Source organism: Apiospora hydei, assembly GCF_038363865.1.
Source record: "Apiospora hydei strain CBS 114990 chromosome Unknown utg000009l_segment0_segment0, whole genome shotgun sequence".
In the NCBI taxonomy this organism is placed as follows: domain Eukaryota; kingdom Fungi; phylum Ascomycota; class Sordariomycetes; order Amphisphaeriales; family Apiosporaceae; genus Apiospora; species Apiospora hydei.
Window position 1 is genome coordinate 5,081,119 of NW_027117368.1, and position 24,782 is coordinate 5,105,900.

At 48.2% G+C, this 24,782-nt stretch overlaps 7 protein-coding genes across 7 annotated transcripts; 4 read left to right on the forward strand and 3 right to left on the reverse strand.

Moving 5' to 3' along the window:
• Window positions 1-1,263: 1,263 nt before the first annotated feature.
• On the forward strand, window positions 1,264-1,718 carry PG997_013407 (uncharacterized protein; the record flags this gene model as incomplete). Its single annotated transcript, XM_066817721.1, has 3 exons — window positions 1,264-1,297; window positions 1,367-1,429; window positions 1,498-1,718. The coding sequence occupies 3 exons, from the start codon at window positions 1,264-1,266 to the stop codon at window positions 1,716-1,718; spliced, it is 318 nt and encodes a 105-aa protein (XP_066663413.1).
• Window positions 1,719-2,142: 424 nt separating this feature from the next.
• On the forward strand, window positions 2,143-2,634 carry PG997_013408 (uncharacterized protein; the record flags this gene model as incomplete). Its single annotated transcript, XM_066817722.1, has 1 exon — window positions 2,143-2,634. One exon carries the CDS (start codon window positions 2,143-2,145, stop codon window positions 2,632-2,634), a length of 492 nt encoding a protein of 163 aa, XP_066663414.1.
• A 1,312-nt stretch (window positions 2,635-3,946) lies between these two features.
• Window positions 3,947-7,569, forward strand: PG997_013409 (NAD(P) transhydrogenase mitochondrial precursor; the record flags this gene model as incomplete). The annotated part of the gene is made up of 6 exons (XM_066817723.1): window positions 3,947-4,043; window positions 4,132-5,256; window positions 5,318-5,920; window positions 5,971-7,341; window positions 7,401-7,475; window positions 7,538-7,569. 6 exons carry the CDS (start codon window positions 3,947-3,949, stop codon window positions 7,567-7,569), a joined length of 3,303 nt encoding a protein of 1,100 aa, XP_066663415.1.
• Window positions 7,570-8,938: 1,369 nt separating this feature from the next.
• On the forward strand, window positions 8,939-9,463 carry PG997_013410 (C6 zinc finger protein; the record flags this gene model as incomplete). The annotated part of the gene is made up of 1 exon (XM_066817724.1): window positions 8,939-9,463. The coding sequence occupies one exon, from the start codon at window positions 8,939-8,941 to the stop codon at window positions 9,461-9,463; it is 525 nt and encodes a 174-aa protein (XP_066663416.1).
• A 524-nt stretch (window positions 9,464-9,987) lies between these two features.
• PG997_013411 (uncharacterized protein) lies at window positions 9,988-11,393 on the reverse strand (the record flags this gene model as incomplete). Its single annotated transcript, XM_066817725.1, has 2 exons — window positions 9,988-10,383; window positions 10,458-11,393. The coding sequence occupies 2 exons, from the start codon at window positions 11,391-11,393 to the stop codon at window positions 9,988-9,990; spliced, it is 1,332 nt and encodes a 443-aa protein (XP_066663417.1).
• Window positions 11,394-13,505: 2,112 nt separating this feature from the next.
• PG997_013412 (uncharacterized protein) lies at window positions 13,506-14,987 on the reverse strand (the record flags this gene model as incomplete). The annotated part of the gene is made up of 2 exons (XM_066817726.1): window positions 13,506-13,660; window positions 14,432-14,987. 2 exons carry the CDS (start codon window positions 14,985-14,987, stop codon window positions 13,506-13,508), a joined length of 711 nt encoding a protein of 236 aa, XP_066663418.1.
• Window positions 14,988-15,967: 980 nt separating this feature from the next.
• Window positions 15,968-17,491, reverse strand: PG997_013413 (uncharacterized protein; the record flags this gene model as incomplete). The annotated part of the gene is made up of 4 exons (XM_066817727.1): window positions 15,968-16,348; window positions 16,569-16,897; window positions 16,952-17,141; window positions 17,273-17,491. 4 exons carry the CDS (start codon window positions 17,489-17,491, stop codon window positions 15,968-15,970), a joined length of 1,119 nt encoding a protein of 372 aa, XP_066663419.1.
• Between the last annotated feature and the right edge of the window lie 7,291 nt (window positions 17,492-24,782).

A 24,782-nucleotide genomic window follows, 5' to 3' on the forward strand; every position in this document is an offset into this window, starting at 1 on the left:
CCACGTTGAGCCACGACAAATGGAGGGCAGGTGTTCGCGTTCGCACTGCCTGCCACGTTGTCGACTCAAGCCTCAGCTTTTTCGAGTGGATAGACAGGGGTGGCCAAGGACGCCATGTGAAACAATTATGGATTCGCGAGATGCGCGATCTTCTGCTCGATCGAGGCGATTCAATGCGGATCTGCGGGCCATCATTCGTTCTGGGGATGAGAGCTGGCCTGATGTGCATTGTACAGACGGCCAAGAACCAGGCAAAGCCAACCTCATCTCGTCCACGGAAAGAGCGCAAGACGGGCAAGCCATTTTCATCTACACTTGTCGTGACTGATCAGACCCCTGGGCCGCTATTGCGGGCCATCGTGGTTGTATGCAGATCCAAGCTGTTTCTTGGCTGCCGAGACTAATGCACCCCGGCCTCTATACGTCCAGGATCTGGGAACTCAGCGCATGCCAGTTTTGCCGTCTGTTGCTGGTATGAGCCGCTGCAACAGGGTCAAGTGGAAGCGAGTTTCGCGTGTTGGCGGCGGTGTGTGTGTCATTGGGCCTGCAAAACTTTCCCAAACGAGCTGGCGATTCGCAGCAGCGAGAAAGAGGGCAGGAGCATGGCGTTGGCATGAACGAGCCCAGGGGCCTCCGGGATGGGTGAGAACCGTCGAGCCGTGTTGATTTCAAGGAGATGCCCGGTGGAGTTGGTTTTACGTGAGTGGAGACCCAGGAGGAGCCCTGAAGCGCTGGGAATTAGGCTTAGATGGTTCTAACTTCTAAGGTTAATCAGCTAAATTCTAAGGTTATTTTGCGCAATTGGCGGGGCGGCTCAGCGGGCCCCAGCGGGTCCCCAGCGGGTCCCCAGCGCTCGTCTGAAGACGTTGATGAACGTCTGAAGGCGTCGATGAAACACCGCTTCTGACGAAGAACCCAACAGCCAAACCGTCACTTGTCGCAGATCAAACTTGGCCTTTGTTTATGGACATCCATCAACGACGGGCTCTAAAACGACACAAACAGCGCGGTGACAGGTTGGGACGAGAGCGAACGGGAATGCTGACGGTTCCAAGCCGGCGGGAGGCGTATAAGAAGTTGAGGATCTTCCCAATCTTCAGACGAATTTCCCTTTCCTCATCACCAACCAGTTCCATCTCTCTACTACCAGCTTCATCACTTTCACTCAACGGCCCGGCGTCGTCTTTCGTTTCTTACACAACCCATTACTTTCACTACAAACTTTGACAGTTTTTTATAAACAACCCAAATCACTCTTTCAAAATGGTTAAGATCAGCATTGCCGCCATCATGACCTGTAAGTCATTATACCCGAGATACATACAGTCCCTGCTCAAAAGGACGTCTTGCTAACCTGGCCTTCCAGTCGCGGTCGCCGTCATGGCTGTCACCCCCAACGCTTCCGGAGCCCGCGATGTCGGTAACGGCAGTAAGTAGCTCCCCAAACAGGACATATCCCAAAGGGAACTCATCACTGACATATCTTTCCCCTTCCAGACGGCAAGCAGTTCACCACTGGTGGCTGTGTCTCCGACGCCGACTGCCAGGAGGGCTGTTGCGCCGGCGGCGCCACCTCCAGCACCGGCAAGGCCGCCGGTATCTGCTCTGGCATCGGCGCCGAGTTCCAGAACGGCAAGACCGGCTGCGGCTTCGAGGACCCCAACTCGGCCCAGACCATCGCCGACGCCAAGGCCCAGGTCAAGAAGCAGGGTTTCTAAACGGCGAAAGCTCGTCCACCTTCCAGCCGCCGCCAAACGAGAGGCTTAGCTTAGGTAGCTAGCATAATATTGCCGAGAACGGTTTCTGCCACCCAATCTTCTCTTGACACTGCCGCCGGGTGTCGATATGGAGGAGCACAGAGGTCTGGAAATGGCCCCTGATTGCGCGTGGGTCTAATGAGTCACGAGGCATCATCATAATCTCACAATAATGGCGAAGGTCACATCGCCTTCTCCGTAGCAATAAAAACTATGTGAAACCCAACGCAGCGGATCAGTCTCAATTCTTTTCTTCTACAATGTGATACGATATGATAATCTAAATTTTGAACTGGAAAGGTTGAGTGTGCTCACTAGTGTATGTAAATTTGTACCCATATCTGAGGTTTATGAAGACGTCGTGTCGGTTACCATACATGTCATGATGGGTGCAGCGAGACACTCATTTGATGAGCCCGGGCATTTGAACATGCTTGCGCTGTGCTTGCAGCACCGGTGCCGCGAAACGACGGGCGGCGCGCCGGCCGCGCCGAGCTCCAACAGAGAGGACTGCAGCGCGGACACTTGCAACACGACGGCCTTCTACCGCGAGAGGGGCTTCTGGTCCGGCACCAATAGGATGTCGCGGTCCTCCGCGCGAGCACGTGTGTCTTCACTGGGACTGCGTGGAGCTCAGGACCACGTCGCCAAACCCGGACCCTACGGATCCGAGGCAGTACCGGCCGGACGACTTGAGCATGGGCTACGGCTACCTGTCGCCGATACTGCCCCAAGGCATTCGTGCAGCGTCGAAGATTACATGGAGAGATCTGTCGATAAGGGTCCCGGGCATAGTTTGGGACATTGCCAAAATCGTGTGACTGCATGGGTTGACAAGGGCCTGGACGACTTGGCACATCCAGCTGCCCTGGGATAGCCTGTCGCCATCGGATCTATCCTTAGACCCAGTTCCCTTGAGCTGGGGGCCAGAAAAAAAGGAGAGGTTTGGCAAAGGATATTACAGATTGGTAGCTCCAAGGACCAGGAACGAAGAACATGGACTTGATAAACGATTTCCCAGTAACGTGGGTTTGTGCAATTGGCCAGAGTGTGTCAGTAGTGGTGTTGCACGAAAACCCCAATTTACGTGTTTGCGCGACGACGCCAACGACCCCAATGATGAATATAACCCTTATTTAGCCGCGTACCTGCTATAAATGCCACGGTCGGGGAAGACCTGGGTTGAAATCAAATGTATAACAAGGATACCTCACGTCAGAGACACGAGGAAAATACCGATGCATCTGATTGACAGGTGTTTGTTTAGAAACAATATCCGGAGCAGCACTGACAGAAAGACGACGTTCAATGTTGGGACTGCAAATAGCGGCCGTAGTGGGGGAGAGCTACCAGGCTACAGGCAGTAGCTCGTACAGGGATTTAGCGCCCGCGGCATCAGCGGCGTAGCTTCCCCCGCATCCGCATCGACCGTTCCTCAGCGCATCCTCACGCGTCTCCACCCCCACAAAATAGTGCACACCACCAACTGCCATCATCCATGGGTCATTGGGCCGTTGGCGAACTGGCGAGATAGATGGGCATGCTGGATGACACACTGTGATACCGGTCCTTCCCCTTTCGAGGAGGGCACGTCGACCGTGTCAAGTCGGAATCGGGCTTTCGGCTGGTCTAACCGGCCCTTTCTTTTATCCCCCATTTCCATTAGGACCGACCGGACAGTCGGTTGGTTGGTGGCTTTGATACGGGGCAAGAAGCGTGCAGTTCCTCAAACGCCCTCGCAGTGGTAACCTTGCGGGGTACCTCCTGTACTTTGGCTGGGTCGTTGGGCGTTTTACCCTTCTAGGCTGCGGCGTATAAGGCATGGATCCCAGCATCCAAGCTTCCTAGCTTGCCGTGATACTTGCCAGCTTGCCTGTCACAGTGGCTCTGGATCGAGGGGAAGGAGGGGAAAGGTTAAGTGATTCGACCAGGGTGTGCATCTGTTTCGCCAAGGGAGCGCTCTTTCCGGCTGCACCTCGTTCGTCCCATTATTCGTGCAGGAAGGACCTAACTCCAGATTGTTTCTCGTTTCCTCATCGCGTTCTATTTCTTTTCTGATTCCTCAAAGTGCCTCACTCTCCCATGAAGAGTAGTTCCCGTCTTCGCTACCGGGACACCTGTGGTTAGCGAATGACGGATGTTTGCTCTGCTCGCGTGTGTTCGGCAGACACCTTGAATGATTCGGTGCCATGATATCGCCGAGCCTGCTCCGGCCAGCGTGGGCCGCTAACCACGCCTCATTGCGGGCGCTGGAACGTCTTAGCCCTTCGACATCGCGACTATTAGGTTCGTGGAGACCCTTCTGAACCCCCTAACCAATGCGACCAGCCTCTTCACAGGGCGCCCGAAAGCTAAGACATTCTCCTCTCTCCAGAATTGCCTTCCTCGTCGGCTTTTGTATTTTCCAGTCATAAGCGATGGAGCAGCGTCCACGTCAAGAAGCCGGTTGTGATACCTGCTCTGCCGTCGAAGAAGCGCGATGGCGCACATGCTGTGACACCGCGCGTTATTCAAACGACGGCTTATTCGACCGCCATCGAACCACCGACCACGCCCTTTGCCAATCTGACCGTCGGTGTGCCGCGCGAGACCTTCACGAACGAGCGCCGCGTCGCCATCACGCCCCAGAATGTTGCCCTCTTGAAGAAGAAAGGCTACGGAAAGGTGCTTGTCGAGCGCGGCGCGGGTGCCCAAGCCGACTTTCTAGACAATGCCTACGAAAGTGCGGGCGCGACCCTGGTCGACCCCGGTGCTATTTGGTCCGCTGCTGATATCGTGCTGAAGGTTCGTGGGCCCAACACGGCTGAGATTGACCGCCTGAAAGAGGGCGCGACCATCATCTCGATGCTTCAGCCCGCGCAGAACAAGGATGTCGTCGAGAGACTTGCGGCCCGCAAAGTTACGGCATTTGCCATGGACATGATCCCGCGAATCTCGCGTGCTCAAGTGTTCGATGCGCTCAGCTCAATGGCCAACATTGCGGGGTACAAGGCTGTCTTGGAGGCTTCGAACAACTTCGGACGCTTCCTGACTGGCCAGGTCACTGCTGCTGGGAAGATCCCTCCGTGCAAGGTTTTGGTGATCGGGGCCGGCGTGGCTGGCTTGAGTGCAATTGCTACTGCGCGCAGAATGGGCGCCATTGTTCGTGGATTCGATACGCGCAGCGCAGCTCGCGAGCAGGTGCAGTCGCTTGGGGCCGAGTTCATCGAGGTCGAAATTGAAGAAGACGGGTCTGGTGCTGGAGGCTATGCAAAGGAAATGAGCCCAGCATTCATCGCGGCCGAAATGAAGCTCTTCACGGAGCAGGCGCGCGACGTCGACATCATCATTACCACCGCTTTGATTCCTGGAAAGCCCGCCCCTAAGCTTCTCACCAAATCCATGGTAGAAGTCATGAAACCCGGATCTGTGATTGTGGATTTGGCTGCTGAGGCGGGCGGCAATTGTGAGAAGACAGAAGCGGGGAAGCTGGTCACATACAACGATGTCAAGATAATTGGTAGGTCCCCTAGACGCAGTGAGACTGCAGTGAGAAGCTTGACAGCGCTAACCAATGATAGGATACACCGACTTGCCGTCCCGGCTGCCTACCCAATCTTCCACACTGTACTCGAACAACATTGTCAAATTCCTGCTGTCTATGACCCCTCAGGAGAAGGAGTTCGGCATCGACCTGAATGATGAAGTCGTCCGTGGCTCTATCGTCACCCTCAAAGGTGACATTCTGCCACCTGCCCCACGACCAGCGCCTCCGCCAGCTCCAGCCGCCAAGCCTGCGGCCAAGATCGAAGAGGTCGTGGCCGTGACACCATTTCAAAAGGCATCGCGTGAGGTCGCCGGCGTAACTGCCGGAATGGGAACTGCTCTTGCCTTGGGAAAGATGACGGGCCCTCTATTCATGGGCAATGTCTTTACGTTTGCCTTGGCTTCGCTGATCGGGTACCGTGTCGTATGGGGCGTTGCACCAGCTCTGCATTCGCCTCTCATGAGTGTCACCAACGCGATCTCCGGTATGGTCGGTATTGGCGGCTTCTTCGTCATGGGCGGTGGCTACCTGCCCGAGACTCTCCCGCAGACATTGGGGGCAGCTTCCGTCTTGCTAGCTTTCGTGAACGTCTCAGGAGGTTTCGTGATAACCAAGCGCATGCTTGACATGTTCAAGCGTAAGTTTACCCCATGCATCAGTTTCAACATCAGGCTAATAATAGTCAAGGCCCGACTGACCCCCGGAGTACCCGTGGCTTTGGGCTGTTCCCGGTGTACTGTTTGGCGGGGGCTTCCCTAGCTGCCGCTTCGACCGGCGCGGCTGGGCTCGTTCAAGCTGGCTACCTCGTCAGCTCCGTACTCTGCATTAGTTCGATCTCTGGTTTGGCGACCCAAGCGACCGCGAGAATGGGCAATCTTCTCGGTATCCTCGGTGTCGGCTCTGGTGTTCTGGCGTCTCTTCTTGCTGTCGGTTTCTCGCCCGAGGTCCTCACGCAATTCGGCACACTTGCTACCATCGGAGGCATCGCAGGATTTCTCATTGGAAAGCGAATCACGCCCACAGACCTTCCGCAGACTGTCGCTGCACTGCATTCTGTTGTTGGTCTCGCTGCCGTCCTTACCAGTATTGGTAGTGTCATGGGCGACCTGTCTCACGCCACAACCTTGCACTTGGTCACTGCCTACCTCGGCGTCCTCATCGGAGGTATCACCTTCACGGGTTCCATCGTCGCATTCATGAAGCTAGCCGGAAAACTGTCCAGTCGCCCGCTTCACCTACCAGGCCGCCATTTCATCAACTCCGGTATGTTGGCTACGAATGTCGGGACCATGGGTGCCTTCGTCGCGATGGCGCCTGGATCACCGACGATTGCGGCCATGGCCTTGGGCGCTAACACGATCTTGTCTTTCGCCAAGGGATTCACGACGACATCGGCCATTGGTGGCGCTGATATGCCGGTCGTCATCACGGTACTGAACGCGTACAGTGGCTTCGCCTTGGTCGCTGAAGGATTCATGTTGCAGAACCCGTTGCTCACCACGGTCGGTGCTCTGATTGGAGTCTCTGGATCCATCCTGTCTTATGTGATGTGCGTGGCCATGAACAGATCGCTCACCAATGTTCTGTTTGGCGGCATATCAGCACCGACGAGCAACGAATACAAGATGGAGGGTACCGTAACCCAGACGAACGTCGAGGAGACGGCCGAGGCGCTCGCCAACGCAGAAAGCGTCATCATCGTGGTTGGGTACGGCATGGCCGTAGCCAAGGCGCAATATGCCATCAGCGAGATTACGAGCGCGCTGCGTGCCAAGGGCGCCAACGTGCGCTTCGCCATTCACCCCGTCGCCGGTCGCATGCCGGGTCAGTGCAATGTGCTCTTGGCCGAGGCCAGTGTGCCGTACGACATTGTGCTCGAGATGGACGAGATCAACGACGATTTCGGCGATACGGATCTCGTGCTTGTTATTGGTGCCAACGACACGGTCAATCCGATCGCGCTGGAGCCGGGCAGCCCTATTGCGGGCATGCCGGTGCTTCATGCATGGAAGGCGAAGCAGGTCATTGTCATGAAGCGTGGCATGTCTAGTGGTTACGGTAAGTCACGTGCGATAAGAAGTCCTCTAGATTGATCGACAGCTAACCACTTGATGCAGCGGATGTGCCCAACCCTATGTTTTATATGCCTGGCACTAAGATGTTGTTCGGGGATGCCAAAGTCACTTGTGACGGTAAGTCGCCCAGCATGCTTGTTATTTCTCGCTTCTCTGCCATTTGCTGACAAATGACGTAGCGATCAAATCTGCGATCGAATCTCGGGCCTAGAGTAGAATCTGGCATCCTTACATCTTCTCTAGATGTCTTTGCTTCATTCTCCGCATTGGGTCACGTTCTAGGGTGGCATTTTACTTCATGGAGTCTTATGATATATCATGTTCGGCATATAAATATTCTTGTTGCCGAGTTATGCACATTACTTACGACTTTACATATCAAATTTCATCATTCAGGCTGTTGTCGGGTGTTTTGGTCTCTTGGTGGGCTGGACCGATGATGCGTGCTAATACGTCATCTTGGTGTGCATTAACCACTGCCCAGCGATCTGGTATGTTTTGTGCACATTCCGATGCATGTGCCATCTGTGGATTTGCACGAGATAAAAGACTGCCACGCGGCATCTAGACCAACGAAAACAAATGTGCGCCAACAAGACACAAGATCCAATTAGTCCAACGGTTTGAGCACCGGGCGGGTGGAATGCTCCCAACGGTCGCTCACGCCCAGCCAAGTGGTGCTAAAAAAACAGTTCCGGTTTCTATTTAACCTCTTTGGGTCTATATCTTTGAAAATCGATATAAAATCAATTATCACAGGCACGATTATACTGTAAGACGTATAAAATATTCAAGTGATTATTCTATATTATAAGATTTTCTCTGATTTTATATCGGTTGTGGTTGGTTTACTACGAATTTTAAAGAATATTGCTTTGAGGGTCGAGAAGGAACCGGGGCTGTTTTTTTTAGCACCACTTGCCAGCCCACATGGACTGAAGCCAGCAAGAGACTTCTGGCACCCACAAACGTCTGGCCGTTAGTGGATGTCAGTCAGAGTGTGGCTCATGATGAAAGGCCAGGATGCCCTGTTTGGGGCCGTTTCAGATGACCTCAGCCAATGATCGCGGGGTTGGCTAGCGGAGGATGACGTAGCCCAGCCACACACCACCTCGTCCAAGGCATGACTGATTGAAGCCCGGATGATGGCACCAGCCCAGCAAAACCGGTTGGGGTGCATTACACAGCGATGAGGTCGTCCAAGCAAGTGGCTGAGTGGCCTTGATCTGATTTCCGCCCGGTCTGGCCTGGTCGGGGGTTGAGGTCATGGTGCGCGTAGGCAGTGACAGGGCAACCTTATATCTAAGACTAAATCTAAACTTGACTTCTGGTGCTTCTCGCTGTGATTTCACTCTTCTCATCCTCTTGCTGATTACTGCCGTTTATCATCTCTAAATCAACTTCATGCGAAAGCTGCATATCCCCAGCTCCCAAACCCGAATATTGTAAGTTGTTTCCAGCCCGCAACGAGCCTGGTGGATCCTCTTCCTACCTTCCCAAGCCACATGTCTTGTACACATCCAGGGACATCATACATCAGAGACTAACTGTTCGCCGTACACAGACAAACATCAACCACCATGTCTTCGACCCAACAGCAGCAGTCTTCGGACTCCAACACTTTCCAGCCCCCGGCCGGCTTCAACAAGATGTCCGAGCAGGAGCAGCAGCAGACGTACATGGAGTGGGCCAAGCAGAAGTACAACGAGCAGTACGAGGCCTGGATACCCTGGATCGAGGACCACTTCCTGAAGTGGTTCACCAAGGACAACAAGGCCAGCTACGCCACCAAAGGTAAGCCTTGGTTCTTTCATCCTTCAGCCTCCGTCCATACTTGTCTCCACCTCAACGTCGCTAACATGTCATCCCCCAATACAGAGCAGCTCGGCAAGACCAAGATCACCGGCGTCGAGCAGGTCGACAACCTGCAGGACGGCGTCAACAACCTCGCCGCGGGCCAGGTCGGCCAGGGCGGCCTCCTCCAGCCCGTCGGCGACCTGCTCTCCAAGGAAGGTGCCAACCGCGCCGAGCGCAAGGGCAAGGACGAAAACGGCAGCTACCTGCCCACCAGCCTGCCCAAGGTCCCCGGCGGCCTGTTGGGTTGAAGAAGGAGATAAGATGGAAAAGAGAATGATACCCTTGAATAATGTTGTGAGATGAGGGCGTTTGGTTTTGGGCGTTGGATATATACGGATAATACCGATGGCTCATGTTGCTGGGCCTTGTATTGACACTACTATGCGATTGTAAAACGCGGTCTTGCTCTTCTTATTTCGGCAATTTAATAACAGATGCATCTCTGGCAATCTATTGTTGATTAGTCATCTCGGGGATTTTCAGGGTGAAAGTCGTATTCGTAGGACATACAATCTGCCACCTGCCTTTGGCATTATTCGAGCCGGACAATCTGGTCTATAATCACAGCTGCAAAATATGCGCGGTTCAATCTCCAAAAACGTGACTTCACGTGGGAATCATCTCCTGAATTCTAGGCCAATGCTCTCTTTTTACTATCAAATGCCACGAAGAGAGTATTCACATCACCAGGGGTCTAACTTGCGCTCCGGTCCGACGTGGCGAGGGCCTTGCTCTTCTTGGCATCGCGCTCGGTGGAAGCCGCATGAGTAGGTTACTCGCCAACCTCATCATCGGAAGAGGGCGAATCCTCTTGCTGGGTGAGGTCGATGGACATGTCGTTACCACTAGCGATGCCAGAGCGGTGGAGGCGACCAGGGCGAGCAATGGGGCCAGGGGAATCATCGGACGAGTCATCGTATTCGTTAGGGATGATGGCGTTGCTACGCGGAACTTCACCATACTTGGTAACGCGATTCTCGAGGGTGGCATTCTTTCCAGCGAACTCCTTGATCTGATTCTCCAAGTCGGTGATACGTTGGAGGACGGCGTGTGCATCCTGGACGGGAGGGCCAAACGCCTCGAGCTTGGTGTCAATATGCTCATGGAGCTGGCCACCAAAGGTGGTGAGATAGTCCTGCGTAACGGCCGTCTTCTTCAGGTCTTCAACCTTGTCGGTGAGGGTCTCGATATTAGCCTTGGACTGCTGGATATCACGCTTGAGATTCTCGTCGATGGGGGAACAGTGCCACCGGCAGCAATGCCGAAGGGGTGCGGCTTGCCGAATCGGTTGATGCCCAGTCCGCCAGTCAAAATGCCAGGAATACCAAGGGTTATGGCGCAGCCGGAGATAAACGGATCGATTTCGAGCCGCTGATGACAAAGCCAGCAAGCGGCAACGGATCCGCGCTCGGGCAAGTCAGGCTCGAAGTCCCTACCAATGATCCAGGAATTCAGAGCACGACGGAAACTGGCGCGGACGGAAAGAACGAGTGGATTACGGGAATATTTAGGACACTTGTTGCGAATGTCCTTCTTCCTGCCTCGAAATTCCATATCGACGGTCGATGTGCAATATCTGAAGAATCTGTCGACACCCTTGGCGATGATCTTTAAGTCCTCTTCATTTGCGTTGGGAAAGAGGTACCAGACACGAGCCATAACGGTGGGCTTGAGGCAGATGGTGTTCTGGTTGTCATGGTGGTTGAATAGGTTGTCGAGAAAATCAATCGGGCTGTTCTCCATCTGATCAGGCCACTCCTTGGCGCGACCGAGATTGTAGTACTCCATGGCCGTCTTCACATTGTTGTCCGCCAAATATTGACGCGTATAGATGCCTTCGAATTCAGAATCGGCGTCGTCTGATATCTTGGTGGTAGTCTCGCCTTCAGCCATGACCTCATCGTCATCTTCTCCGCCAGAGGCTGTATCGTTGCCAGAAGTGTCGCCGGGCTCATCATCGCTGACGCCGCTTGTGTTTCGAGTGTGGTTGCGGCGCTGAGCATGGTTGACACGTCGACCTCGAGCACGAGCTATGCGTCTAGAGCCTCTTACGCCCGCAGGGCCCTCAGGGGGAGAGGCGAATGCATGCTCGTTCACATCACGGGTGCCAAAAGGAAAGCGGTCGATGCCGCTATCGGCATGGAAAGCCTGCTTGCGGGCGAAGAAGTTTCCATACATCTTGATAGATGGCGCTCTGTATAAAGTGAGTACGAGACCGATTGAGCGCCAATGACAACCAACTGGCTTAAATTTTGTTTGTGGTCTGGAGGTCGGTGTCAAAGGAAGTGATAGCAGAGGGTATGTTTATTCAGTCACTTCAACTTTACTTACAGTGTTGAAGGTGAAAGTTGCGAGGCGGTTTGGCAACTTCAAGGTGAGATGAGATCTGAAAGGACAGGTGTGAGATGACAAACCAGTGCGCGGCTGTAGGTAGAGGATGACGGTTGGAGGATGGGAACAAAAGAGATGTAGCAGTGCGTGTACTTACGATGTTGTAGATGCTCGTTTGGTTGCGTGACGAACGGGAGATGTCGACAAACCTCGAGGTAGATGAGGCAGTTGTGGTAGTGACGGAGTGACGTGGTACTTGCAAGGTTGTTGAAGAGGAAAAGAATCCTCGAGTTGCTTGGAACAGGTGGAAGCGTGATGAAATGTCCCGTGAATCGCAAGATTCGTGAACCTCGAGAAAGCCGAGTTAGATGGAAAGCGAGGAAAAGTGTTGGGAATTGCAGGTGTGAATACCCTCGCAGATTTAATTGTACCTGAGAGGCCTAAGGAAGATAAGAAGCCTCGAAAAAGGAGAGATAATGAGGAAATGTTGTAGTCCAGAGGTCAACCTGAGGAACTCGGTTACGCGTAACGAGAGGATCGTCACAGGAAACGTTGACGAAGTTGTGGAAGTGTGTTGAGGGGATGGGGAAAAAGAATATTGTGGGTTGGTGGGATGAGGAATGAAGGAGAGGGAGGAATTAATAGTCTTATACATCTACAGTGGCAGCAAAATTGCAGGGCCGACATGTTGCATTCAATGCAATATATCAAATACGGAAAGAAGGAGCCTTATATTGAATTTAAGAAATGGCATCTACACTGATTTGGTACGTTCTTACCGCACCTGCCATAATTGAAATTCTATGTCATGAGGGCCTGCCAGCGGCCATCTGGCTATGCGACATATTTGGATAAGAGAGCCACAGAAGGCGTAATTACCGCCATGCCCTTGGTCGAGCGGCGTAGTCTGTTTGCCTCGTATCACGCGACAAAAGAGACGGCCCGGACTAAGATGAAGAGGAATAACTCGTAGGAGAGGCGGTGGCAAGCGACCCGGGGTTCCAAATGCCGTCACCCGTCGTCACACGGCCGAACCGGGGCGTGTACTTCGGATTCAAACTGGATAGGAAAGTACGGGATAGACCGCCGGGACGGGGCGCCCCGGATTGCGGCATGAATTCAATACGGAACTTTGATCCTGCAAAACAGGCCTCCTTCCACCCAGCATTTCCTTGTTCCCCCATCCCTTGCACTGATATCTGTCTCTATTCCTGCTCAAAATCGCCACCAAGTTGTTTTCTTCCCCATCCTTCTCGACAGGATATCGAGACTTGTAATCTTCAAGCATCGCTAACAATCAAGCAAGCAAACTTGGATCTCGCAAGGTAGGTTTCTCATCACATCACCAACTGCTACGAATTTACCTTTCCATTGTCCATTTCCTAAACCTCTCCTATCCTCTACATCTTCAGGGCGCAACTAACCATCGACTCAACTGCAAGGCAACTACACCTGAAGCCCTAAGTTCCAGGCATCGTACCAAAAGCAAGTACATTTGGCTTCTCGCGAGGTAAACAACTCAGTACTGCCACAAGTGGCAAGAAATTCAATCCTTTTTCATCGTTTATTTCCAACCCTCCCACTATCTACAACTACAACGCGCAGTTAATCACCAAATCGTTCGCAGGTTATCGACACCCGCGGCCATCGATCATCACACGTGGATCTCTGAAGGTAGGCTCCTCATCATTGGTGGTACGAAAATTCATCTTGTACTCACTCTCTCAAGTCCTGCCGTCAAACTCTGAACCCACCACGACTATGTCGTCGTTCCAACGTCACTTGACCTTGGACGATGATGTCTCCGATGAGGATATCCCTCTTCGTTGTAACAGTTGTGAGATCAACGCTAGAGAGCGCATCGTCATTCCTGATGAGCCCAGCGACACTTCTGGCGACGAGGCTACCGTCGATGGAGAGGATGAGGATATGCCTGAAGGCGAGGCTATCGTGACGGCCTCAGACGACGTCGATTCTGTCGCTGACGTCGAAGGCGATGTCGACTCCTCTGACGACAGCAATAGCAGCATGAGCGAGAAGGACGATCATGAACGCTCTGTTGCTCGGAACCAGAGCGAGGCCGCGTTTGCCGTGCGCGAGGCCGAGGTCCGCTTCTGGAAGGACTACATCAAAAGCTCGATATGTCCCGCAAGGAGGCCAGAAAGTCGCTCAAGGAGGCCAAGAGAAAGTTGGCCAAAGCGAAGAATCCAGTTGCAACTTGAAGTCGCGCCACACATTCACTCGTTTTTCGCCTTGTTACCCATGAACTGAGATGATCTCAGAATGTCATGCGTGGCAATGGTCCATTTGCTGACCTGTGCGTCTAGACTGGCCTGAGAGAGGGGCAGGTATGGATTTGTTTTCTTTCATTTCATAAACAGTGTCCGAAATCTTGCCGCTTGGTGCGAGAGGCAGCTAACATGGGAATGAATTCTGCAGTCGGTTTCCTGCCCAGCTTAATGGGCTACTTAACTACTTTGACTGCGCGCATTGCGTCTTTCATAGAATCTCTTTAGCAGAATCGAGAAATTTGCATCATAGCCTTTGATCTCTCTAATGACTTATGACTCGAATGTGACGCGTCCTCGTCGAGACCTTATGAATAGATAAATCCACTAGTCCCCGTCTCCCGTCGTTGGCCGTGTACTGGATATCCAGATCATCTCGCAGTTTTGCACAGCGCGCAGATTGGTATGCGAAGCTCATTCTACTCGTCGAGATCATACCAGAAAGGCCGCTCGCGGCTCGCATTGCGCGGCGTACCACGTCATCCAGCCTTTCGTCCCTTGACCATCATGACCAACACCGAGCTTTGTGGACGTGCTTGAGCCGGTCAACTCTACTTGGATCCTTCATTTGCATCCCCCGAGTGCTGGAAGATGTACCATTCAAATGGTCGGCGGCAGGTTTGACGAGATTGCCTGGCAAGGGGCTAGGTCGCTCATTGGCGCTGTTTTGTCCAACTGCTTGGAAAATTCGCGGTAAATCACCCGCGCCCATCGACTGGGTGTCTGCTTGGAATTCGACGGCCATCTCTCCCATGTGTTTCAGGCATGTGCCGTGAAGGTGGTCAATTTTAGTTTTGACCGCCTGTATCTTGTTATTCACGCGCACCAAATGAGCATGGAGCATGGCGTGCCACCCAATTTCATTCTCCGTGTTCTTGTGCTCCAAGACCAGTATGAACAGCTGGCCTTCGATGAACTTCAACGTCAACTTGATGTCCTCGTGTCCTTCAGTAATCTGCCCCATCAGAAACATGGCTTCTACCCGATCGTTGCCGAGGGATGCGCCGCGGTGCTGCAAGGCGGTGATAGCATGGCGTAACTTTTTCAAACTGAAATTTAGGGCATTCGTGTTGGTTCGAACCTCGTCTAATATCTGGGTGGATTCGATGATATGCTGTGAGCCGGCCATCTCGGGTTGCTGGTTCGCTGGCATGGTTTCGAGTCTGTCGACAATACCTCTGACCTTTGATTATTCTCCAGTAGTGCTGGAATATCAGATGGGCGTATTGGGGTAGGTTGAAGTGTGTTGAGAAGTCCGTGAATGTCAGGTGCTCGTACTTGGGCAAGTTGAAGTTTGGTGGGTGGTGGGCAAGCAGCAGATGTGGTGTTTGCGGTGAAAATCATTCTTTGTGAATGACTGGGGCTCCTTCCGTACGTCGCAGCTTCCGCTTGTAATTGATTGAGAATCCTTTTTTTAGTAGGAGGGTACCTCGCGCCTTCCCCTTCCAATTTTGACAAAATGGCAGGAGCGTTTCAGGAAAACCAATTCCGGAAATCATGCAGAGACGAAGGAAAGCCTCAATACGATGCACTTCAAGCCAGCCACCCACTCCTAGTGGGAATCGGTTCTGCGGGCGACGTCATATATGAAGTGATTGATCGCACTCTGTCATTATGTGGTACGCGTTGCTTGCACAAGCGGTCTTGCAAATTACGAAATCGAACGCAACAATAGATAGAATGAGTTAAAGGTATTTCAAATTACGGCTCACGTATTTTTTCAGAAATGACATGGAGAATTCAAGAGGCGTGGCTACTAGCAGAACCATGCCAAATGACATGCACGATCAAGCAACACACGAGGGTTCAAGGGTATAGATTGGGCAACCCAACTGGCATATCATCCCCAAGTCCACTCCCCAACTCTTTTCTTTGCCATTTGGTTATGTACATAGAGATGCACCCGACCCAGTCCGAAAATCAACACGCTAATGAAATGGTACACAACTAGGGGTTAGGTGAGACACGTGGTCCAAATGTACAACACACATCACCCTCAACCCGTCACAAGAAGTAAAAGATCCTGCCCAGTAAATCTAGGTCTTTTGTCGTACCTTCTACCCAACTCAAAGGGCAACTCCGCCAAGACAGCAGTCGACTTAAATAGGAGGCACAACCGACGAGGCAAGCCGACTACGCCACCGCCTTGACAGCCGTCGCGGGCACGAAGAACGCCCAGACGCCGTTGACGTCGGCGACCTTGAGGCTCCACTCGTTCTCGTCGGCCTCGAACTCGAACTCGCCGAGGCCCGTCGTGACCCACTGATTGGTGGCGGCGTCGAGCTTGCCGGTGACGGCCTTGGTCGGGTCGATGGCCGCCTTGATGCCCTCGGTGAACTTGTAGTCGAGCTTGCTGGTGCCGCCCGGGGCGGGCGGGTTCGCCGTCCTGACCGAGAACGTCAGCGGGTCCACGTACATGTGGCCCGCGGGCGGCTGGAGCGTCGCCATGATGGGCGCGACGACGACTTGGTTCGCGGTGGTGCTGTTGAGCTCGACCTCGAGAGAGCCGGCGGCCTGTTGTGATTAGGCCAAGGCATTAGCATCCTTATTCATGTAGATATATGTGTATGCATCAGGAGAGAAACGGACGATGAAGTCGCCACGGGATCCCACCTCGTAACAGCAGCAATAAGGGGGCTTGGAAGACCAGACCACCAAACCACTACTGGGGCACAGCGCGCAGCCAAGAACATGCAAGTAGAGGAAGAACCCAGGTAAGGAGTAGCAAACTCACGTTCGTGGGGAAATTGAGGTTAGTGAAGGCATTGGCATTGACCACATTAGCCGTGCCAAAGCCAGCGGGAACTTCGATCTGCCCAGACTTGTCGTCCTTCTTCTTTTCACCACCAGCAGCCCCGCCGGTTGCGGGTGGCGGCGCCGTACCATCAGCGATGACGACGGCCCATTCGCCAGTTAGGTCCTTGACATTCTTGAAAGCTACCTCGCTCTCATCGGCCTCGAACTCGAGCTCGCCGAGCTTGGGGTCGACGACGAATGCGTTGGTGGCGGCATCCAGCTTGGCCACCTGGGATTTGCTGATGTCGACTCCCTTGAGGCCGGCACCTGGAATGGGGGTTAGCGTCATACACAGGTCGGAGTAACGTGTGGGAGACTCACTGGCTGGGTCGAAGATGTAGTCAATGCCGCCAAAGGTCAACTTGTCTCCACCCTCGGCCATGCTGACCCTGAACGAGCTGGGCTCAAGCAGTTTGAATCCTTTCGGGGGTGCGCCGGGCTTCTTGTTCTCCGTCACGGTGAGGGTTCGAGCGGTGTCGGCCGAGAACTCCACCTCAAACTTGCCGACGGTCTGAACATACTGTTAGTTTCCTTCTTTGGTAAAGCAACCACGCAGAACGAACGAAACCCACCGACTTGAAAGCAGTGTCCTGCTTCTTATTACCCCCCAATAAGAGGCACGGGCGTTCCGAAGGTGCCCACGATTTCGATCTCGTCTTTCTTCTCTTCTCGGATCTCGGGCCCGGACTTTCTGATCTGGAGATCAAAGGTGCCGGCAGCGGCGATGTCCCTACGATCTGGTCCCAAGACGAAGTGCGAGGCATCGAGGCTGACGCGCTTGGCGGCACGAACTGACTGAGCGGGAAAAGCGATGGCCGGCGCAAGCTGGAGCGCGGAGAGTGTGACGAATAAGAGACTCATCTTGGATAGCAGTCAGGGATTGGGGGGTTGATAGGGATGGTCAAAAGGATACTAGGAAATAAATAAAAACAATACCACGATATAGTGGAATGAAGGTTAGGTGAACAAGGAACGGATCAACCGTGCGAAGCGAACAAGCAGGAATCACAGTGTTCTCGGACGGTGCTGTATCTTGGTGGTTCTTCCTAAGCACTCCTGGGATGTGACTTGGCGGGGAACGCTGATCTTATACGCGGCGAGTGAAGGCAAAGGATACCAAGCTTCGCGAACCCTCATCTACGAGATATCTTGGCAACACTGATTGCTTGCTGCCCCCTGGAACGTTTACCAAACCCCAAGGAATGGTCTGCCGTCCCCAGTTAGCATGTATCCGGCCAAGCGGGTATTGGCAAAGATGCGGCTCAAACGCCAAGGGGTCAGCAACGAGACGACCAATCACTGCTTTCTGCTGGCGAGCAGCGACAGAGTTGCATGGATTGGGAGCTGCAGGAGAGACATGGAACCCCTGGCCAGGTTAACACGAGCGGATTGCTTGTTATGTCAGAACGCATTCATGGCTACCTAGTCAGGTCCCATCCGCAGGTGCGCAAGGTGGGCGACATGGGATGGCACTCGTTTGTACCATGAGTGTATCGAATATAGTGTTTGTGTCTGAGAAGATCTCGTGTATCTTGATGGGTGACGATCCGGCGACTAGTAGCAAGGTGCTTCCTGATCGGTAAGTGGGTAATCCCGGCATGTAAGGTCGATCCGGAGAGGCGGCCAAGACATGGGTCCCCGTCATTTCACGTGCCGAAGTGGTCGGTAATATCTCACAGGATAGACGGAACTCGCGCCTTGAAGTCTGCCTTCTTGGAAATTCCCGTTGTCTAAGTATGCACGCTGTTGTCGGCAGATCCTAGCATTGAATGCCAATCTACCTTCAAAAACGCTGCGCGCCTCCAGCTCAGTCACATTGCCAATTGAACTCAGAAAGTCGGGAGATTGGACATTAGCCTTCGACGTTCAATTGCCGGGTCCCGGTACATCTAGTCTCTTGGTGCCGAGGTTATTCGGGGGTGAACATTGACCCTGCAGGAGCGCCAAGACGTGTCATGGTGATGCCAAGGATTGTGATAGGACGATGTCGTCCCATGTCGCAGTTGTTTGATGTTTGAAAGCATTTAGCGGGCGAATCGAGAGAAGCCCCAGAGCTAAGAAAAGATGAAACGTCCCAAGTATTTGGGTGTCCTGACCTGATTGGATAAAAGGGCCTGGGGTCGAAAAAAGGCAACAAGGCACACGATGTCTTTCTGCAATGGGAACAAAAAGGTCTTGAGGATTCAGCGCCGTTTTCGCCAAGCCTCCAACTGAAACCTTGATAACGGCCATGCTTCCACTTTGCGCCTGTCAAAACGGTTAGCGCATCCCTTATCGCCGTAGCGGTTGCTTGTTTCGTGTTCCAAGAGAACGCTGGAATCTAAAAATAACACCAAGAGATCTGCTTTGGATTATCAGATGGCGGCTCCGGAGAGGATCAACACTAGGGTGCTGTTGATCTGTCCAACGTTATCACCCGTGCAACCCTAGAAGAAGAACAGTATGAGCCAACCATCTCAGCGAGATAATCGACACCAAAGTGGAAATGTGTAGGCAATGGATGTGTCCAGCTGCCTTCGCCATCGACACCTTTCTTTACCACACGTTTCAGCTCCACGGCGCCAAGTGAGCATCTCCAATGAGAATTATGTCCTGTCCTATTTATGGCCCTGAATCACACTGGGGTCTGGCAAAATCAGTGCGGAGAAGATAGACAGGCATTCGTCTTGAGACCCAACTGTCTCTCAAAAAAGGCCAGGCAAGTCCAGGCCCCCCGATTAAACCTACAAATAATAGCGTAACTGTTGCCCTCGACGCCGAGGACAGTGCTTTACGTACCTAGGTTCAATACCGGTTCAAGGCGTAACCCTATTAAAGGTATAAAGAAAGAAAAGGCTATAAAAGAATTTATAGCGTAATTTAAGGACTTACCGCCTTAAAATATTACGATCTTCTCGGATAAATTATAAATAAATAAAGGGTTAAGATACGGTTTTATAGTTTATAAAAAGTAAAAAAATATATATAAAAAAAAATTAAATACGGAATAATATTCGACGTAAAAATACTCGAAACTTTACGGGGTTTATAAAAAAGTATAAAGCTCGCTCCGAATAATTAAATTATTATTTAACGTGGTTTATTATTAAATCGAATATATTATTAAGTCGAATACTTTTATTACCGATTTATTTAATTAAATTTTAACGCGTAATAACTTTATAACTATAATATTTTATTTAGTTTAAAAAAAGCGGATAACTTTAATAATTTAAACGTTATAAAACGGTTTAACCCGAATTAATTAAAAAGCTACGGCGAAACACTACGTTATTTTATTATTTACCCTTAGTGACCGACTTTACGGCCGAACCGCACGACGCGAAATCCGATATTTAAAGTATAAATTAAATACGATTAAAAAAAAGGTGTTTCGTAAGTATATAATTAATCTAAATACCCGAGGGATGCCTCTAAAGATGGCTGGTGTGGAAAATATGGCCAATCTCCTCATCGCGTCGCGCGGCGGCGACCGCGTCGGCAAGCATTAGGCCAGGCGCTTTATCGACCGTAACCCGGACCTTAAGACTAAAATAAACCGTCGGTACGACTATTAAAAGGCTTTTTATAAAAATCCGAAGGTTATTTCCGGCTAGTTTAGCTTAATTATTAATATTAAAATTAAATACGGTATTATTAACGAGGATATATAAAATTTCGACGAGACCGGTTTTATAATAAGTATAATCGGGTTAATACTCGTCGTAATACGCGCTAATCGGCGTAAGAAAGCGAAGTCGGTCCAGCCTAGTAATCGGGAATAGTCGACGGCTATTAAATATATTAATTCGTAAAGCTAATGTATTCCGCCTTTTTTAATCGTTTAAAGCTAATATTACTTTACGGATTAATCGCGCGAAAGTAATTTACTAAGCGATTAAATAATTAAACCGATTTTTAATAAATAAACCGATAACGAGATAAGTTTAAATTAAATTAAATATTTCGATAAATATACTAAATCGTAAATAAAGGGTCGTTACCGCCTCTTAATTCTCGACGGCCACGAGAGCTATATTTCGGCCGAATTCGAGGTATACTATTAAAATAATAACATTATTATTATTAATATACCTCTTTATTTATCGCACCTGCTTTAACTTTTTAATATAGTATTTTATTCGCCTTTAAAACGTATTTATTCGAAAGAAATCGAGTTATTTATTAAGGCTTCGATAAATTATATTACGAAGCTTAAATTCTTTATCGCGTTTAAAGCCGCATATTTTATTATTTTTACGGAAGTTAATATTAAATCTATATTTAGCGTATCCGGCTTAGTACCTCACTATTTAAACGAAGTGATAAATAAGCTAAATATATAACTTCGGACGCCTATACCGGAGTAATCGCGACCCGGGACTCTAAGCACGTATAACCTTTAAACGCCGTTTAATTCGTAATAAATAACTAAGTATTTTATTTATATTAAAAAAAGGTGTTTACCTATTAAAAAGTTTTTTAACGTTAATTTTAAATACGGTAAATTAAATAGCGAAGAGTATAACCCGAATAGCTCACAAGGTAACTATATTAAAAGATTAGGTCCGCACCCTTTAAAATGTTAATTTAGTCTTTTCGAAGCGCCGGAAAGCTAAAAAATTACGAGTCTAGTTTAAAGGAGCCCTTATTATTAAGGAATTTTAAGCGCTATAGGACGAGAAGGTAAAAAAAAGCGTCCACCGACCGGCGAAGGCGAAAATGGTAGCTCGTCGAAACGACGCGCGACGGGCGGTAGGCGCTGTGGTAACTGCGGCGAAACCGGTCACAATGCGCGAACGTATAAAAAGGATGTAGAATTGAGTAGCGAATTGGATAGCGAGTAATTTTAATTAATTTAAAACATTATAATTAAATAAATTTATATAAAAATATCGAGACATAAAAAAATATCCGACTTAATAATATATTCGACTTAATAATAAACCACGTTATAATTTTTTAATACTTTAATAAATAACTCGATTTCTTTTAAATACGCGCGCTTTAACGGCGAATAAAGTACTATATTTAATAGTTAAAGCAGGTAAAAAAAAATAAAGAGGTATACTAAGCGTAATAATATCGTTATTTTTATAATATACTTCGAACTACGCCGAAATATAGCTTTTATAGCCGTTAAGAATTAAGAGGCGATAGCGACCTTTCGTTCGCGATTTAATATATTTATTAAAATATTTAATTTAATTTAAGCCTATTTCGTTATTGATTTAGCCGTTAAAAGTCGGTTTAATTATTTAATCGCCCGGTAAATTATATTCGCGAGCTTAATTCGTAAAATAGTATTAGTTTTAAATAATTAAGAACGGCGGGATATATTAGTTTTAAGAATTAATATATTTAATAGCCGTCGATTATTTCCGATTACTAAGCTAAACCGACTTCGTTTTTTTACGCCGATCGGCGCGTATTACGACGAGTATTAACCCGATTATATTTATTATAAAGCCGGTCTCGTCGAAATTTTAAATATTTTTATCGACGATCCCGTATTTCGCCTTTAAATTCGCGATTAACGTAAACTAAGTAGAAATAACTTTAAAATCTTTATAAAGAGCCCTTTAATAATCGTACCGACGATTTATTTTAATCTTTAAGTTTAAATTACGATTAATAAAGCGCTTAATTTAATGCTTATTAACGCGGTCGCCGCTACGCGCCGTAATAAATAAATTAACTAAATCTTTTATATTAACGAAATTAAAGGGCATCCCTCGGGTATTTAAATTAATTATATACTCGCGGAGCACCTCTTTTTTAATCGGGTTTAATCGACCTTAATTATATACGATTTCGCGTCGTAGAATTCGGCCGCAGAATCGGTAGCTTATAAAAGATTATGGGACTCGGAAGGCCTTCGCAGCAGCCTTTTAACTAATAGGTTTTAAGGGGTCTCGTATCGCTTAAATCGTTAAAACGATTCGATATTCTAGTGACTCGTTAAGTATTATTATTATAAAAATAAAACGCGTTAAAGTTTAATTAGTATAATTAATTAAAAAAATAATGCGAGAGGTAATATAATCCGCTTAGTGGTAAACCACGTTATTTATTTATTTTATTTATTTTTTAATGTTTAAAAATTAAAGAATATATATAAAAGAATATAAAAATATAAAAAATATATTATAAAATATATTAACGTGGTTTACCACTACGCGACGCATATTACTTAGCGACGCATTTTTTTACTTTTCGACCTTTTTATATAAATTAATTTAATTATAACGTTTAAAATTAATTAAAACTACTCGTTATCCGATTCCTCGCTTAATTTTATATCTTTTTTTATATGTTCGCGTATTGTAACCTATCTCGCCGTAAACACCACAGCGCCTTTTACCGGTCGCCCTCCGTTTCGACGAACCCCTATTTTTATTTTTATCGGGCGTTGAACGCTTCTTTTTGCCTTTTCGTTCTATAGCTACTAAGATTCCTTAATAATAAGGGCTCTTTTAAGCTGGACTCGCGATTTTTTAGCTTTCTAGCGTTTAAAAAATACTAAATTAACCTTTTTTAATATATATATTTTATCGCGTATAAAGGTTATTTTATAAATTATTTTAGTTATATTTTTCGCTATTTAATCTACTATATTTAAAATCGGCGTCGGAGAACTTTTTAATAAGTAAATACCCTTTTTTAATATAAATAAAGTATTTAGTTATTTATTAAAAGTTAAACGGCGTTTAAAGGTCGTAAGTATTAGCCGTTCTCGAACGGGATAAGTTAAGTGTAAGCGTTCGGAGACGTATATTTAACTTATTAATTACTTCGTTAAGATTATAAAAGATTAAATTAGAAACGCTAAATCCGGATTTAATGTTATTTTCCGTAAAAATAGCGAAATGCGCGGTTTTAAAAGCGATAAAAAACTCGAGTTTCGTGATATAATTTATTAAGGCTTTAATAAACAGCTCGATTTTTTTTTAAATAAATACGTTTTAAAGCCGAATAAAGTGTTATATCGAGTGGCTAGAGTAAGTGAGATAAATAAAGAGGTATATTAAGTATAATAATATTATTATTTTAGTAATATATTTTAAATTCGGCCGAAATATAGCTTTCGTGGCTATTAATAATTAAAAAGCGGTGAGAACTTTTTATTTACGCTTTAATATATTTATCGAAGTGTTTAATTTAATTTAAGCTTGTTTCGTTATTAATTTAGTTATTAAAAGTCGGCTTAATTACTTAGTCGCCCGGTAAATCGGTTTCGCGGGACTAGTTCGCGAGGTAATATTAGCTTTAAACGATTAAAAACGGCGGAATATATTAGCCCTACGAATTAATATATTTAATCGCCGTTATTTATTCCTAATTATTAAACTAAACCGACTTCGCTTTTCTACGCCGCTCGGCGCGTATTACGACGAGTATTAACCCGATTATATTTATTATAAAGCCGGTTTCGTCGAAATTTTAAATATTTTCATTAATAATTCCGTATTTCGCCTTTATATTCGCGACTAGCGTAAATTAACCGGAAATAATTTTAAAATCCTCGTAAAAAGCCCTTTAATAATCGTACCGACGATTTATTTTAGTTTTTAAGTTCGGGTTACGGTCGATAAAGCGTTTAACCCAGTGCTTGCCGACGCGGTCGCCGCCGCGCGACGCGGTGAGGAGATTGGCTATATTTTTATATTAGCGAGATCGGGAGGTATCCCTCGGATATTTAGATTAATTATATACTTACGAAGTACCTTTTTTTAATTAGATTTAATTTACGTCGTTTCGGTCGGATTTCGCGTTTTAAAGTTTGGTTATAAATTCGATAACGTAAAGTTAATTCGGGTATATTATAAGCTTTTACTACTGCTTTTTAATTTATTTAATTCGGTTCGTTTCGTATCGTTTAAATTATTAAAACTATCCGATCTTTTTAAAATTAATTAAATATTATAATTATAGAAGTATTACGCGTTAAAGTTTAATTATATTAAAATTAAATTTAAGTGCGTCGCTAAGTGATATGCGTCGCGTAGTGGTAAACCACGTTATAAAAGTATAGCTTATAAATTAATTAATATATAAAAAGGGTTAAATCCTCTTAATTTATATAAAATATTTTAAAAAATATCGTTAAAAATAAAGACGAATTTTTAAATCGAAATAAATAATAATTATAAAAATTAATTAAAAGACATAA